The sequence below is a fragment of the Chiroxiphia lanceolata genome, chromosome 22 (genome assembly GCF_009829145.1).
Source record: "Chiroxiphia lanceolata isolate bChiLan1 chromosome 22, bChiLan1.pri, whole genome shotgun sequence".
Lineage (NCBI taxonomy): Eukaryota > Metazoa > Chordata > Aves > Passeriformes > Pipridae > Chiroxiphia > Chiroxiphia lanceolata.
In genome coordinates, this window is record NC_045658.1 from 5,648,257 (window position 1) to 5,664,026 (window position 15,770).

At 51.7% G+C, this 15,770-nt stretch overlaps 1 protein-coding gene across 4 annotated transcripts in view; it reads right to left on the reverse strand.

Moving 5' to 3' along the window:
* ACAP3 (ArfGAP with coiled-coil, ankyrin repeat and PH domains 3) overlaps positions 1-15,770 on the reverse strand; it is an 81,818-nt gene that overhangs the window by 21,825 nt on the left and 44,223 nt on the right. For all 4 annotated transcript variants that reach the window (XM_032709084.1, XM_032709086.1, XM_032709085.1 and 1 more), the window contains exons 5-10: positions 11,709-11,767; positions 8,128-8,311; positions 6,861-6,905; positions 6,379-6,474; positions 6,034-6,108; positions 4,860-4,871 (exon numbers count right to left, since the gene is read on the reverse strand). In XM_032709084.1, coding sequence (XP_032564975.1) covers positions 4,860-4,871; positions 6,034-6,108; positions 6,379-6,474; positions 6,861-6,905; positions 8,128-8,311; positions 11,709-11,767 — 471 coding nt within the window. The remainder of the gene's footprint in view (positions 1-4,859; positions 4,872-6,033; positions 6,109-6,378; positions 6,475-6,860; positions 6,906-8,127; positions 8,312-11,708; positions 11,768-15,770) is intronic.

The following is a 15,770-nucleotide window of genomic DNA, read 5'->3' on the forward strand; positions in this document are numbered from 1 at the left end:
ACCAGAGTGAGCCTAAAGTGTGGCTTAACCCATGGATTCCTACACACAGCAGACTTCTGCTGCAGCCCATCCAGGGAACTTTCTTACCACAGCCACTGGAAGAGAGGACAAATCTCTGGAAAAGGGAGTTACAAGAACATCTGTTGAATGTGATTCCAGGTCAGAGCCAGCTCAGGCTCTGCCTGAAGAGATCATCCTGGTGAAGGTGCTGGGATACCTTAGTGACTGTGCCTGCTGCTGGAGGCACAGATGTGTGACAGGCAATCCCTGCCCCTAATGTGCCCCTCTATCTGTTCCACTCCTTGGCACAAAGAGATTTTGATCCTTTTTTTAGTTCTGGGGAATCAGTGGAAGGGCCCTGGCTGAGACACTGCCCCTGCCCAGCACAGCATCAGCTCTGTCTCCAGTCTCTGTGTCACCCCCCCGGGGATGCAGTGGAGAGCACATCTCATGCCTTCTCTTGTCCCCTCCTCCTCCTCGAGATTTTAATGCATGATTTCAACCAACAACCTTCTGCTGAATTCTCCCCCTCACTGCAAGGTACACACAGAGCAGGCAAGCCTGTCCTAAATGAGCCTGGGCTGATTTATTAAGCCTGCATTTAGCACCTCATTGTCTCTGCAAGGAGAACAAATGCTTGACACAGTAAAAGGCTTCCCAGGACAGGGATCTGAATGGCTTTGGCTCCAGCAGCATGTGCAGGCAGGATCAGAACAGCAGTGACATGCTGGATCACACCCTGGTACGAGAAATCAAAATAAGACACCAGAACTCTGCCATCATCTGCTTCCCTTTCCCTCCCTGACTGCCAGTAAATCACAGCAACCCCGCTCACTGTCCCCTCCTGTCACTCCCAGTTCACCCACCAGGCTGCCTGGGAACTGATATTCTCTTGGAAAGGCCACCACAATGGTTTCCATGGGAGCTGCTGGAGCAACAGTGAAGTCACACAACACATTCCAAGAGACACGTCCGGAGAGGGGAGGGAGAAAGGACATTAATGTGGATGCTTCCAAACCAGCAAATGGAAATTAAAAACCCCAGCACAGGGCACAGACAGACCCAGGAAAGGATAAAAAACGAAAAGAGGAGGGGGGAAAAAAGAAAGAGAAATCCTAATTTGAAGGTGGCCTCGTGGCCCACCCAGGAACTCCCCAGTCCAGCAAGAGGCCAGCCAAGCTCCTCCAATTCCTCCTCAGAAATGAGCATTTCATGCAGAGAAAACGGCTGATTAAATTAAACAGCCCTCCAGCATCAGTGAGCAGACTGAATATGAAGAGTGAAGCTGCCCCTGGAATCTTTGGGGGAGGGAATCTTCCAAGGAAGGAGCCCCCCTGCCTAAGAGCATTCCCACTGAAGGAGGAAGGTCTCACCAATAGGTTCATTCCTATCCCAAAAAGCACAACCCCTGGCTGAAAACAGGTAGGACCTCTCTTCTAAAATACCAAGACTTCCTTAAGAGTCTTTAAAATAAATACAATCACTATGGCAATGGCTCTGCCTGGAAAAGTCACAGCATTATTCCCTCAGTTATCAATTCAGCATGGAAATAACATCACTCTCCTTTTTTCTACAATATTTTGATTTTTACTGATAGAAAACACTATCAAACCTAAGCAAGCACGAGCAGGGACTCATTTCAGTTCTTAGATACTCAAAGAAATGTCTCTTACTACCAAACCTCCATATTATTTTCTTTTCCATCAAGACCATTTAGGATAAGCACCAACACATGCAACACCTGCTTTCCCTCTTAGGAGACAAAGGCTTTTATCCAAAAGTGCCTCCTTGGGCCTCCAGTGATGCTCAATATTCACAATAACATCAGGCACATTAACAACATCCATGCATAGAACACAACTTCTGGAAGCCAGTTGGAAATTGTGCCTGGTTTGGCTGTTTGATTGCCAAGAAAACCCAATTCCGAGGAGAATTCCCATTCCCTAAAGGTGCACACACCCCCTTCCACACACACACCCCGGTGCCTGCACTTGCTCTTCTCTCCTGGTGCCTGTTTGGATCTCAAGCTTTGCTCTCTCTGGCTCTTTTCCCCTCTCTGCCTGTGCCGTGTCCAACCCCAGTCCCTCGGAGCAGATGGAATTTGGAGGAGGGCTCCCCCCACCTCCGATCCCGTTCTGCTCAGACAGCTTTCACCCATCCTGGCCAAATCCCAGCGGCAGATCTTTTGTTTCTCGAGTCTCCTAATGCCAAACGCTCTCCCTGGCAGCAGACGATGCCCAGAGCCCCGTGCCCTGCCCCAGAGCCCTCCCAGCCCACAGGCAGGACCCGAAAATTCGCAGCAGCAAAACGCCGTTTGTTTGGGGTCCCATCAGCGAGCAAGGCGCAATTCCCAAGGGAAAAGGGAACCCTAAACGTGCTCCCCCGAGCCCAGGCATCCCTGCAGGAGTGCCCTTACCAGGAGGTACTCGAGCCTGCCGAAAATCTTCATGCTGCAGCTGCGAGGGAGGCTCTGCTGAGCTCTCTAGAGCAGCATCTCTGCTCAGCACCGGGGGCTGGCAGGGAAGGAGGGATTTCTTCCACAGCCCCTTCTCCTTTACCCCTCCTCCTCTTCCTCCTCCTCCTTTTTTTTTTTTTTTTTTTTCGGGAAGCTCCAAGCTCTGCCTTCGGCCCCTGGCAGAGCGAGGGGGCTCCGGGAGGCTGCTGGTCCCTGGGGACCACCCGCTGGCCCCCTCCCCGAGCCTCCTATTCAGGGGCAATCAGCTTAGAGCAGGGGCTAATTACCATACAGCTGGCAGGAGAAGCCAGGCAGCACAGAGCTGAGCTGACAGCAGGATGCTCACCCGGTGCCTCCTGACCTTAACAGAGCCAGCCTTGTCTGCCTTTCCCCGGGATCTGCTTCCCCAGCTCCTGGAGCAGGGCTACCCTCGGGCCAGTCGTTCCAGCCACAGGATTCAGGGGGTTGAGGTGCCATCTGGCCCCTGGTTTGTTGCCCACCAGCTGGGCTAAATGAGGCAGAGAGCTCTGCCTTGGCACCTCACACGGGCAACAGAGAGGCACGACTGCTTCCCAAACTGCTCCGGGCTGGGAAGAGGTGAGAGGCTGGAAAGGAGCTTCTATATAGCCCTTGGAATCACATCTAGTGATTATATAGCCCTTGGAATCACATCTAGTGATTATATAGCCCTTGGAATCACATCTAGTGATTATATAGCCCTTGGAATCACATCTAGTGATTATATAGCCCTTGGAATCACGAGATCAATGACGTTGGAAAAGTCCTTTAAAACCATCAAGCCCAACTTTTAACCCAGCACAGTTTTCACCCCCAAACCACATCCCCCAAGTGCCACATCCCCATGGTTCTGAGCACTCCCAGTGATCCCACCCCTGTTCCCATGCCCAACCACCTTTCAGTGGAGAAATTTTCCCTAATATCCGATCCAATATCTCCCACTTTTAGAGCCCACCCTCTCAGTTTTGGTGCAGTGGAAGGATTGGGGAAGGTCTGGGAGGAAGGACTGGTTTAAACATCACCCTCTCTCTACCCGTTTCCCACTGTGAAAAATTCCCAGGTCTGCCTTTTCCAGATTACCTAAATTACAGCAGCAAACGAAACAGTCAAGATTTGTGATGAGCTTTTCCTTCCCACCAGATTCATTTTAATTAAAACAATAATGAAACAAAATGCCACAGACCATTTCCTGATGAACTGGGCTCTCAGAAGGCTTCCCCTACACCTCACAAAGCTGTCCAAGGACAATTCCCTGCCTTCAGCATCTGCACAGCTCCCACACCCCCAAAAACACTTCAAAATGCATTCTTTAACCCAAATTTCCTGGGTTAAAGGAAGTCTGTTTGGGAAGACACTAGCGAGGAAAAGATTATATTTATGCCACCACTCTAATTAAGCACGACTAAATCTCCACATTTTTCAAGGGACCAGAGGGTTTTGTGGGCTCAGCAGGAAGATATATACTCAATTAAATGCTGTGGGGAATTAGGGGAATTGGGGACCCTGCTCCATCACAAAGGGAAGAGCAGCACAGACTCAGGGCAGCTGAAAAGCAGCTCATAAAAGAGTCCCAGGCAGGAAGCTTGAAATCCTAAATTGCAGTGAGGATGTTCAGCTCTCTCAGCCCCAGGAAGAGACTGGAGTGAAAGGCCCTGCCCTGGAGAGCTTTTTCACATCCCCTTGGATGAAGTCATCACTCCAGCAGAGTCCCAGGGGACCTGAGGGTTCACAAATGGACTCTCCCCCTCCCTCAGAACACTTAAGCAGAGGCAGCACATGCCCAGGCCATTCCCAGGGCACATCACTCATCAGCTTTCAAAGCTGGTTCTGTCCCCATCTCGAGGGTTATGACATTTTTTGGAGAGAGAGAAAGAGATTAGAGAGGAAACAACAGCCACTTCAAATTCCTTCTGTGCAGAAGTATTGATCCACACAAGTGCCTGCCAGACACACACTCCTCCCACCAGAGCAAGCAAAGGCTCCAGGCACCAAAAACACACCAGAGACCAGCCAGGAACTGCTGCCCCTGCAACACTGAGTCACAGCTGAGCATCACACAGAGCACAGGCAACCAAAACCTTCTTTTAGCACAGGGCTGAAAACCAATTTGGTGAGGGTGAAACCCAACTCACTTAAAACCGGGCTTTAAAAATGACATTTCCAGCTCGGGTGACACCACTGATGCCACACCAAGGCTTCTTGGGGTTGCTTTGAAAGGTAGCACAATAAATATTGTGAATATCCGGTAAATATCTGGTAAATATTGTAAGTATTGGGTAAATATTGTAAATATCCGGTAAATATTGTAAATATCTGGTAAATATCCAGAGCAGCAAGTTCTGAGAAATAAAGATGCCAGAAGAAGGAAATATATGTGGGTACTCACCTGCAGGAGGGTCTGCAGGGCCAGGCCAGCAGTCCAGGAGGAAGAGAAGGGAAAGAAAAAATAAGTCATGAGTTGGTATTTCTGCAAGCCTCAGATTGGAATCGTTCCCAGGTGTGAAAAATCAGAGCCCACGTTAACTGAAGATGCCTCCTTACTGAAAGGTCAGGCCTGTTTGACAATAAATCCCATTATCCTGCCAGTTTGTGGTGGTTCCTCCCAGTTCCAGCAGGTGAGAGGACACACAGCCAGTGGGTCACCAGAGCAGCAGCTTGCTCAGCCCCTGCTGGGACCTTCCCAAAGTCCTGCTGCTGCAGGCTGAAGCCATGGCATGTCCTGGCAGCTAAGCAGGAATCACCTGAGAGCAGTGTGGAGCAGAGGGGAGGTCTCTGCAGCTCCCTGCTCCTCTCTCCCCATGGCCCACTGACACCCCTGCAGTGCAGTGTGAGCTCCCTGTGCCTGCAGGAAAGGCAAGTCCTGCCTGTGGGTGCCACAGGGGCACCCCCTCGTCCATCTGCTGGATGATTTCACAGGGACTCTGCCCATCTGGGTGGGTTGGGCACCCAGGAGTGCTGCCACACTGCTGCCTCACCATGGGCAGGGCAGGGAGAGGTGGCAGGGACACCCCAGTGCTGGCTGGAGATCACAGAGCTGGTGGGCTAAAAGCTGGCCTGCCCAGCCAGGGGAAGGATGTGAGGCTGGGGGAGAGGAGAGGGAAAGAAAGGGTGGGATAAAAGGCTCTAATCTCCCCCCAAAAAGCAGCTCTGCTCTGCAGCCCTTTCCACAGGGGATTCCAAACCACTGCATCCACTCCTCCACCTCGGAGACATCCACAGAGCAACCTTTAAAGAACATTTAAGGAACAACCCCCACGCCCTCGGCAGCAAAGAGGGAGACAAAGTGAGCAGGAAGGTTTGCTCAAGGGCACAGCAGGTCAGTGGCAGAGCTGGGAAAACCCCCCTGGTGCCCTGGCAAGGGGGGTCCTGCCTGTGCCCATCTCCCTTCCGTGAGTCAGTGGCTGAACATCCTGCCTTTGATCCCAGCATCCCCAGGGTTATCCCTCATCTCCAGGCTGGGAAGGCCTGACCCAGCAAGGCCCCTCCCCAGCTGGCAGCTCCCAGCAGGATCCAGATGGACACAAGTGCTGCTGGCACCGGGCTGCAGCCCCAGGACTCACCCTTTGCTGGATCAGGGCGTGCTTGTGCTCCATCTCCCTCTTCTCCACGGCAGAATCGATCACCAGCTGGTCCAGCTAAAGGCAGGGAGAAGGACAAACAGGCAGAAGGGTCAGGAAGGAGGTTTGTGAGCCATTGGGATTACACCAGCCCTTCCTAACATCCCCACCAGAAGGGAACAGGCTGTGTCTGGGTGTGCACTGAGCAACCACAGCCCTTGGCTGTCACCCCACAAGTGTCACCCCCACCAGCCTCCACCAGGCTCGATGCTCCAACCACTCCCTGATGTGTGGGAACAGGAAAAAGGGATGTGCTTTCCCCCTCTCAGACATTCCCTGTGCCCTCACCTCCGTGGCCAGCTTCTTCATGTAGGGATCCAGCTCGTGGAGCAGAGTGTAGCCCTGCTGGAAGAAGGTGTACTGGGCGTGCATGAAGGACAGCATCTGGGGAGGGAACAACAGCAGGGTCACAACAGGTTCTGGGACAAAATTATTACCCACAGAACTGGGTCTAACTTTCCCTTCCCAAAGCAATCTCTCCGTTAGATGCCTCTCCCTCTTCTCCTTTCTTCCTCTCACAATTCCTTCCGCCTGCTGTGAGCACGAAGCACAAAAGGAGTGTCCTGCACCCCTGAAAATTCCCCCCCCTGGGGAGGATCCTGCTGGCCCTCCAGCTCCCCTCTGTTGCCATACCTGCAGCCCCCAGAGCAGTGCCAACAGTATCTCCAGGGCAGGCAGGTGGTATGTGGAGCCCTGCAACCTGAAATGGAGAGGGCCTGCCTTGCATGGGCTCACTGAGAGCAGCCCCAGGAAACACAGGGAGCTCTTACCGCGTCCAGGATCTCAAACTTCTTCTTGGCCTGCAGCACGTTGATCTGGGGAGGAACCAGGACACAAATCTCAGCACCAGCCTGGCTTGGAGAGCCATGACCAGCCTGCTGTGACAGCTCTCTGGGCTGTGATACCCCCAGCAGCACCCCCAGAGCATCCCCTGCACGATTCCAGAGTGAAGTTCCCCAGTAAAGGCAGTTCTGGGCAGTTCCAGGTGGGATAAAAATGCCTTTTCTGACCTGGGCTGCTCCGAGGTCACTGGTGGGTGGATGTCTGCACACAGGCTGGAACAAACAGTGACCCCGGGGTGCCCTTTGGTGCCAAGTGAAGGAAATGTTCAATTTATCAGGTCACTGATAAACTGATAAATCAGGTCAGTGATAAACTGATAAATGAGGTCACTGATAAATTGATAAATCGGGTCACTGATAAATTTCTTCGAGCAGGTACCACGTTACGGATATAAAAGAATAAAATAACTCTCCTCATTAAACCCTTAATTAAACACCAAAGGACACCTGGACAAGTTCATGGCTGCACATTTCAAAACTGAGGGGTTTAAGTGGACCAACAGAGAAACCTCCCCAGCAATGGATCAGCACAATCAGGGAATTCTCCCTCTTTGTCAGTGGGAGAAACGGAGGGAGCTTATTATGGAGTGACCTCACCAGGAAATAAAGATGTAAAAAAATTGCAGTGCTAAAGCACCAACAACATGCATGATTTATACTTTGAGGGGAAAGCATTGCCCAGAGGATGGGACACCAGAGACTGTCTCCTGGTCAGGCAGAACTGTCAGCAGATGGTCTGAGCTGATGCTGCAGCAGTGACAGCTCGTGGGGACACACAGGCAGCAGTGGTGACACTGAATTTCTCTGCTTAACCCACCCACTGCCTGAGAGCACAGACCTGCCAGGAAAGCTATGAAGGATTCAAAGTCAAAGCCCTGACCACTGTGGGAGCAGGGAGTGAGTGTTCCTGCAGGAAATCCCTGTCGGGAATGGGAAATTCGGTCCGAGCCACTTTATTTCTCTTACTGAAAAAAAAACCAGTTTAATTTCTCTTGCTGAAAAAAAAAAAAAAAAAAAGATTTTTCTTCTCAGGAATGAAAACACATCCTAAGGACTCCCTGCCCCAGGGGGCAGAGGGCAAAAGGGATTAGCAATCCCTGCTGAACGCAGCGGGAAGACCCCCCCCACTTGTCCCTTTGTCCCTTGTTCTGCACTGGAGCAAAGTGGGAACTGGGAGGGGGGCACTGCCACCAACCTGCAACACATAATCCAGGGCCAGGTGCCTGAAACACTTCCTGGTGATGGTCAAGGTGCCCGTGGCCTCCTCCACCTCGTGGGGTTTGTGCCGGGGGGCCTGGGCGTTCTTCACCAGCGAGATCTCCATGTCCTCCCGCACCTTGTCAAACTGCTTCTTGGTCTCCTTGAACTTCCTGACGTCACTGGAACCCAGAGGGGAACAGATTGGGACAGAAATCACTGTCACAGAGCAGCCAGAACATCCCTGACACCAGGGCACGGAGAGGTGCAACCAGGTACACTGGGATCACTCCAGGATCCTGCTGAGGATGCCACTGGGATTCTAAACCACTGGGATTCTAAACCACCCCTCCAAGCACCAGGTTAAATCAAGCCTTTCTTCACAGGCAATTGGTAAGGAAACTCAATGATCTCAGAGGTCTTTCCCAACCTAGTTGATTCTGTGAAAGACACTGGACTTCCCACACTGCCCTCAAAGCCTTCAGGAAATTCTCCCCAGACAGCATCCAGGGAGCCAGGCCAGGTGGCCCCCAGCCCTAAACACAGGCCACAGTTACTCCTCAGAACAACTGAGGAGCAGCATGTTTGAGAACCCACCTGCACCAACACATGTTTCATGTTTCACCCCATGAAAAGAGCAAAATCAGCTATTTCCAAACTCAGTTCAGGGCATGCAGGCGATCCATGTGAGTCTCAAGCTGATTCTGTCTTGCCTGACTCTGAAATCCAGGTATTTTTTGGCCATTCTTTTCCCCTTGCACCACAGGCACATTTATTAACATTTGCATTCAGAAATACATGATGCTTTCAAGGTTTCAATTATGCCCAGAGACCTTATAAAGGATCAGGGTCTGCTTTGCAGAGGGGGCTGTAAAGACACAGTGACAGGCAGATTTTTTTTTAGTTTGGTTGATTATTTTTTTTAAATCAGCAGGTACCACTCAGGCAGGACTTGATTTGAGCTTCACTTCACAAAGAAGTGAAGACAGCCCTGAAGATCAGCTCTTAAAAGCAGCCCTGATTCCTCAGCAATACTGATTTACAGCAGCTCTACCACAAACACTTGTTTTCTGTCCAGGGGAGCTCAGTTTATCTCAATTATAAACTGTTATAAAGTAGTTACAAGCTGTTAGTAAACAGCAGCACCCACTTATTCTTTACCCTGGGGGAAGATGAAGAGCCTTGGCTGAGCAGGACAAACAGTAAATGCCAAACTCTGCCCTGTGGAAAACTGTTGGGAATTGCAAATCCTTATGTATGGATGAGCCTCTGGCCAGGAGAATCCACCCTGGGCAGGTACAGGAGGGATAAATGAGCACAGAGGGGACTGGATTAGTGTTCAGGTAGTTACTCATTCACATCACCCTCAGTGCTCAGAGCTGCTGAATTATGGGAAAAAGAAAAAAGGGCACTTTTTGCATTTTGGGGTCGTTTGCAGCAAAGGGCTGTGGGGATTTTATATCATTTTATATCAATTTATATCATTTGGGATCCAGCTTTGGAGGGAATGGCTTCCTCCTCTGGGCATGTCCCCATGGAGAGGAGCAGGGACAAGGGATCCTGCTGGAAAGGCTCAGCTCCAACAGCAGCATCACCACAGCCTCGAGATTCAGCTCCTAAACCCCTCCTGCTCAGCAAGGTCTGTGGTTTGGGAAGGTGCTAAAGGAGCATTTGGCTGCTGACACCAGGCCAGGGCAAGCTGCCCCTCCTGTGTGACCCCATAAATAAAGCAGGCAAGGAGCAGCAGGGCTTGGGGACAGGCAGGGCAGGCAGAGGGCAAGCACTGCCTGGATCACCAGGCAGGGCACAGTTCCCGTTCTTTCTTTGTTCCCAGCATCAGCCAGGAAGCTGCAGGTTGCTCCTAAAAATGGGTCCCAAGCCTGGAGTTTATGTTCCAACCCGGGGCAGGAGCACTGCAAATGCCAAAGCTGCAGGGCCTGTGAGTGCAGAGGTTGAGCAGCACAAAAGAAGGAGTTGGGAAGATGGTGAAGGGAAGATGGTGAAAGGACCACAGAGCCAAACCCAAGGTGGAAATTCCCCCTTCCCAGCACCAGCCTTAAGCAGATTAAATCTGAGCTCGTCAGAGAAATGATTATGAAGATAGCAGGGGTAGGGGGAGTGCTGGGCAAGAAGATGGGGCTGAGGAATAGGGGGGTGGTCAGCCAGGGACCCCCTCCCTCCATCAGAGCACCCAGCTGCTGAGGGATTCAGCCCGTTCCCATGGCAACCAGCTCCTGCTTAGTGAAGACCTCAGTTGCCTCTCTGACCTATATTTGCTGCTGTGGGATCCCTGCACCAGGAACCTGCCCTGGGGAAAAGAGGCACTCAGGAAATGTGGGAATGCAGCAGGGACAGCCTGGATCCCAGGGACACACTGTCCCCATGCAATTAACTGGCTGGGCCCGGTTCTGCAGCACCCCAGGGAGTTACCAGCCTTAATGGGACACGTCCTGCTCACCCCAGGGCACTGCAAACCTGCTTCCCATTAGCAAATGGCTCTGAAGGGGTGGTCAAGCTCCAGGCTGAGGGCACAGGGCTGGTCAGCTGCTCCCTGCACACAGAGAAGGGCTCCCACATCTGTCACCTCCCACAGAGGTGCTCAGGTTACTCCAGAAGACCAGAGATGCTCTGATTTCGTGGGGCTTTGTGGGCAGCTAAACCACAATTGTTCTACTGCACCCCAAAGGCAGCTGGCAGCACAATCATAGAGTCACAGAATCAGTTGGGTTGGAAGGGACCTCCAAGATCATCAAGTCCAACCCTTGATCCAACCCCGCTGTGGTTCCCAGCCCATGGCACTGATGCCACATCCAGCCTCATCCTAAAAACCTCCAGGGATGGAGAATCCACCCCTTCCCTGGGCAGCCCATTCCAATGGCTGAGCACCCTCTCTGGAAAGAAATTCTTCCTAATGTCCAACCTAAACCTCCCCTGGCACAGCTGAAGACTGAGCCCTCTTGTCTTGCCTGGGAAAAGAGACCAACCCCCCCCTGGCTCCCCCCTCCTGTCAGGGAGTTGCAGAGAGTGAGGAGGTCTCCCCTGAGCCTCCTCTTCTCCAGGCTGAACAGCCCCAGCTCCCTCAGCCTCTCCTCACAGCACTTGTGCTCCAGTCCCTTCCCCAGCCTCGTTGTTCTTCTCTGGACCTGCTCCAGCCCCTCAATGTCCTTCCTGAACTGAGGGGCCCAGTCCCTTCCTTCTGCACTGGTTCAAACCACTGCATCAAGTCTGAGATAACAAAAGATGCAGAGCTTGCAGGGATCTGAGCTCTGGGATGGATTTGACCTGGAGGATCAGCTCTCAGATGGACTTGGGGATGATACCCTCATCAGGAGGTTTGCCTTGTGCCCAGCTTTAACTCCAGAGCTGGGAACAGGATGGAGAAATCTGGTTGCCAACAGAGCAACCAAGTGACAGTGAACCAAAATCACACAAACCAGACCCTTCCCTCTGCCCTCCAGTGTCATCCTGCTCCAAATTCAGCTGCTGGGCAGAGGTGGTGGTTCTGTTCCCAGCACACAGAGGACACGTGCAATGGAAGCTCAAGAAGCTGAAGACTAAACAGACAAGACAAGTACTCACTCTTTCACAAAGTTGTGCAGCTGCTGCCGGACTGACCTCTGAGCCTGGTCAAACAGGATCTGAAAGAGAGGAGGGGAAAGAAATTCGAATGTTTTGCAACACAGAAACATCTGAGGAGACAGAAAGTTCATAACCACTCTTGAGGAGCTTCGGTGGGAGGGACTCAGCATCACTGCAGGGCTTGGGGGTGTCCATTTCTTGCTGCCTGTCACAATGGATAACACCTTTTGCTGCAGCAGTCCCTTACCTCTGCAGAATTCCACAGGCTGTGCCAGGGGTGGGAATCTCACAGAGAGACCTGTGCCCCCGACATACTTCCATGAGAAGAGATGGTGCTCTTCCATTAGAAGAGTTTATAGGAGCAGTTGCCTTTATATCCCCGTTTGGAACAATCCCGAGCCTCGAATTCCTCATTTTGCCAGAGGAGGGCACTGGTACCTCAACTCTACAGAACAATCAGGAACATCCCAGCAGCCACACGCTGGGGAGAGGTCCAAGCACACGGCAAAAAGAGAGTCTCAGTTCTTAAAAACCTTTTAAATTTTACTCTCCTTTACAAGATAAATTATCCCAAGCCCGTTACCCTACACCCTCACTCCCCCTCCTCAGCCAGGCAGGGGAGAAAATAAGATGGAAAAGCTCCTGGAGCGAGACAAGTACAGGGACATCACCCACCAGCTGCCATCACAGGCCAAACAGACTTGACTGGGGGAAAGATTGATTAAAATGATTGCCAAACGAAAATAAGATAGTGACATACACAACCAAAACTAAAACCACGACCCCCAGCCTGAGCAGTTCTCTGTCCTCACACAGAGATCTTGGCAGAACGTGCCAGGACTGGCTGAGCATAAACAGCCTCTAAATATGAACAGATGCAAAGCAAGGGGGGAAAGAAAGAAAGAAAACCCCCAAGACCACCCAGCTCTGTGTTCTTTTACCCACGTAAATTATTTACTGCTCTTGGCATCCTCTCACTCCCTCCAGCAGCACTCCAAGAGGCACTGGCCTGGCCTGCAGCTTTTCCAACAGGGAGCTGCTTCCCTGAGTGATTTTGGGCATTGGGAGTGCTTCCCTCCACTCAGGAGGGCAAAGCAGCAAGAAAACATCTGGTTCCCACCTGCACCTCCACCTGGAGAGCTTCCAGCATTGGCTTCTGCCAGGGTGACACATTTGCTTTGGATCAGGGAAAGGAAGGGACACGATGATGGGACTGCAGACGAGTGCCCTGGGATATTCCAGGGAATAAAAGTCAAACCACACAGCTAAGGGGAAGGAACAGGGCTTTCCTCAGCTTGAGAAACAGCAAATCCAGGCTACACAAACTCTGCAGTGGCAGCACCAGTGTGACTGAAGTCACACAGAAACCCAGGCTGTTCTCCCTTATTGATGCCACACTGGGCAGTGCCACGCCCACCTTGCCATTCCTGCCTGGAGAAACGAGCTCCAAGCTGGTGCCTGGAAAGGACACACGCTTGGAGCAGCACAGCAAAGCATTTGCAGGACAGAATTTCCCTCCAACGACCCCAGCAGGATGCTCCAGGTCTGTGTGCAATGCTCTCCTCCTGCCACAGCAAGGGTTTGTTCTCCCGCTGCCTGGGAAGGAGAATCCACTGAGGGTTCAAAATCAGAGCTCAGAAAGCTGCTCCTTCCTGAAGCTGTTTGACTGAGAGGGAGCTGAACTCGTGGTGATCACATAAGCAGCACTGCCAAGGCACAGGGACATTGCTGTGGGGATTTTTAATTTAAATATCTCAATATCAGGGCAGAAAAACTGCACAGAAAAGGAAGTCAGACCATATATATATATATAAAATACATATAAAAAATATATATTATATATATTTGTTATATATTTATATACATATTTTATATATATATATATATATATATCTCATCTCCTGGTCTGTCAATACTCTGCTCCTGAGCCCCACGTCCCTGTGATGGGATTCATCCAGTGAGAGCCTGGAGCAGGGATTGCCAAGTGGTTCCTGAGGGAATCCCAGGTAATAAACGTGCCTTTCCTGCCAGCAGCATCTCTGCTGAGAAGCATCCTGATATCTGTATTACTTTGATTGCTCCAGCATTAATTTTGCCAGGCAGGATCATCACCAGGGGAACGTTTTCAAACGGGTCCCCCATTCAATTCTCAGCACAGAATAAAGAGAGTTTTAAGAGCTGGAGTTTCAAATTTATTAAAACAAAAAAAAAAAATAAAAAATAAAAAAAGGAAAATCAACCCTTGGCTTTTTCTCCTTTCCCAGACATACTTGGAACAAATCATTTGTTTTAAGATTTTCCAGACCAAACATCACCCCACCCTCTCTGCCTTTGCTTGCACCAAGGCAGGAGAGGTCCAGCCCATGACTCACACACATCTGTGAGGAGGGTCAGTGTGTGGAACAGGGGATGAACATCCCTCTCACCCAGCAGCAGAGAAATCCTACACTTCACTTTCCCACCACGGGTTTCTGAGGCAACAGGATAAACCCAAACCTGTGCTTTAGGAACTTCAGGCGCCCCAGAAACAAGAGCAAGCCCAGCAACCCAGTGTGTTATTTTTGGAGTTGAAGGCTATAATCAGGAGGGAAGACATCAGAGATCCAAAGGGATGCCATTCCTACAGCTCCCTGTGGAGCCTGCAGGAGGAGGGGAGATCCCAGCAGGCTCCAAAGCAAAGCAGGAGCCTAAAAGAAGTGGGATTGCCTGGCTGGGAAGTGCTTCCCTCAGCACTGACTGGAACAGAGCTCAGAAATAGGACATCCCAGCTGCACGTGGGAATGGGGCCTGAGGAGAGGCAACAAAACCCCTTTTGTGGTGGGAATTTCTCAGGGAGCAGCAGAGGCCACGGGAGTAGGAGCTGAGGGATAACAGGGAGGGCAGGGGTCTCACCAGCCCAGGATCACAGGACTCTCAAGCTGGGGGGATGGCACAGGTCTGAAGCCAAGCTGGGAAAAGCTGCTCCATGGATCAGGGTCAGGGAGCTCCAGGCAGATCCAGGGTGACCAGGCAGAGCCAGCACCAAGCTGGAAAAATCAGTCCTTGGAGCTTAAATAGGGGTGGGTGAGGTGTGGGCGGGTGAGGTGGGGTGTGGGGGCAGCCCCAGGTAAAGCTGGGCAGGGCCATCACAGCCTGTTGGTGCCCTGAGAGCCCCAGTCTGGGATGAGATTGGGATGATGAAGGGAATCAGCCCTTCTCCTGCCCCAGCTGAGGAGAGGGAGGGTGTGGAGCTTCCTCTGCAGCTGTGGGACACATGGATGAGGGAGGCTCTCCCCTCCCCTCCCCACGGTGGCCATGAGTCACATCCCAGCTCTGATCTCCCTCATGGCCAGTCTGGAGACCTCATTCCCCCCAAAACTGTCTGGGATCTGGTTTATGCTGCATTTCAATGAGAGCTGGCTGCCTGGTGGCCTGGGAATGGGAGCCTGACCCTTTTATCTGGAAAACAAGCCCAAACACTACTTGTATTCTCCATGTTGGGTGTCTGCACAGTCTAACTTCTGACCCAAGGTGAAGTTGAGTCTCTCACAAGAGGTTCAAGAGCTCCAGTTTGTGCTTAGGTTTGTGCTTTTCCTACCCCTTCCCTATTACTGCAGCTGATTCTTTCCCCTAATTAGAAAGCAGACAACCCGAGAAATTCTAGAAACCACCACAAACTGAACCTTTCTGAAAGAGTTCAGCACTGAGCTGGGCTTGACTGCACACACTGGCACCAAACTCCAAGGGCAGCAGCTCACTGACGTTTTTTGGACCAGGGTAAAACCTGGAGGAGGGGCACAGTGGCAGAACCTGGGAAGGCAGGGGGTGACAGAAGCATCCCCCCCCTGTCAGATGGCAGCTCTGCCTCCACAAATGCTCCCCCTTCCCTGGTGCACCTGGACCCTTCCCAGGCGCTGTCAGGAAATGCAGGTGGTCCTCCCAACCCTGTGGAGAAGGGGCAGCTTGGAAGCACTTCCCACTTTCCCTTCCTTCTCCTTCCCCCCTGAACTGCAGCAGGACCCAGGGACCTCTGCCATCTGACTCATCACGGCTTGGGTGGCTTTTCTTCTTGTCAGCAGGAAA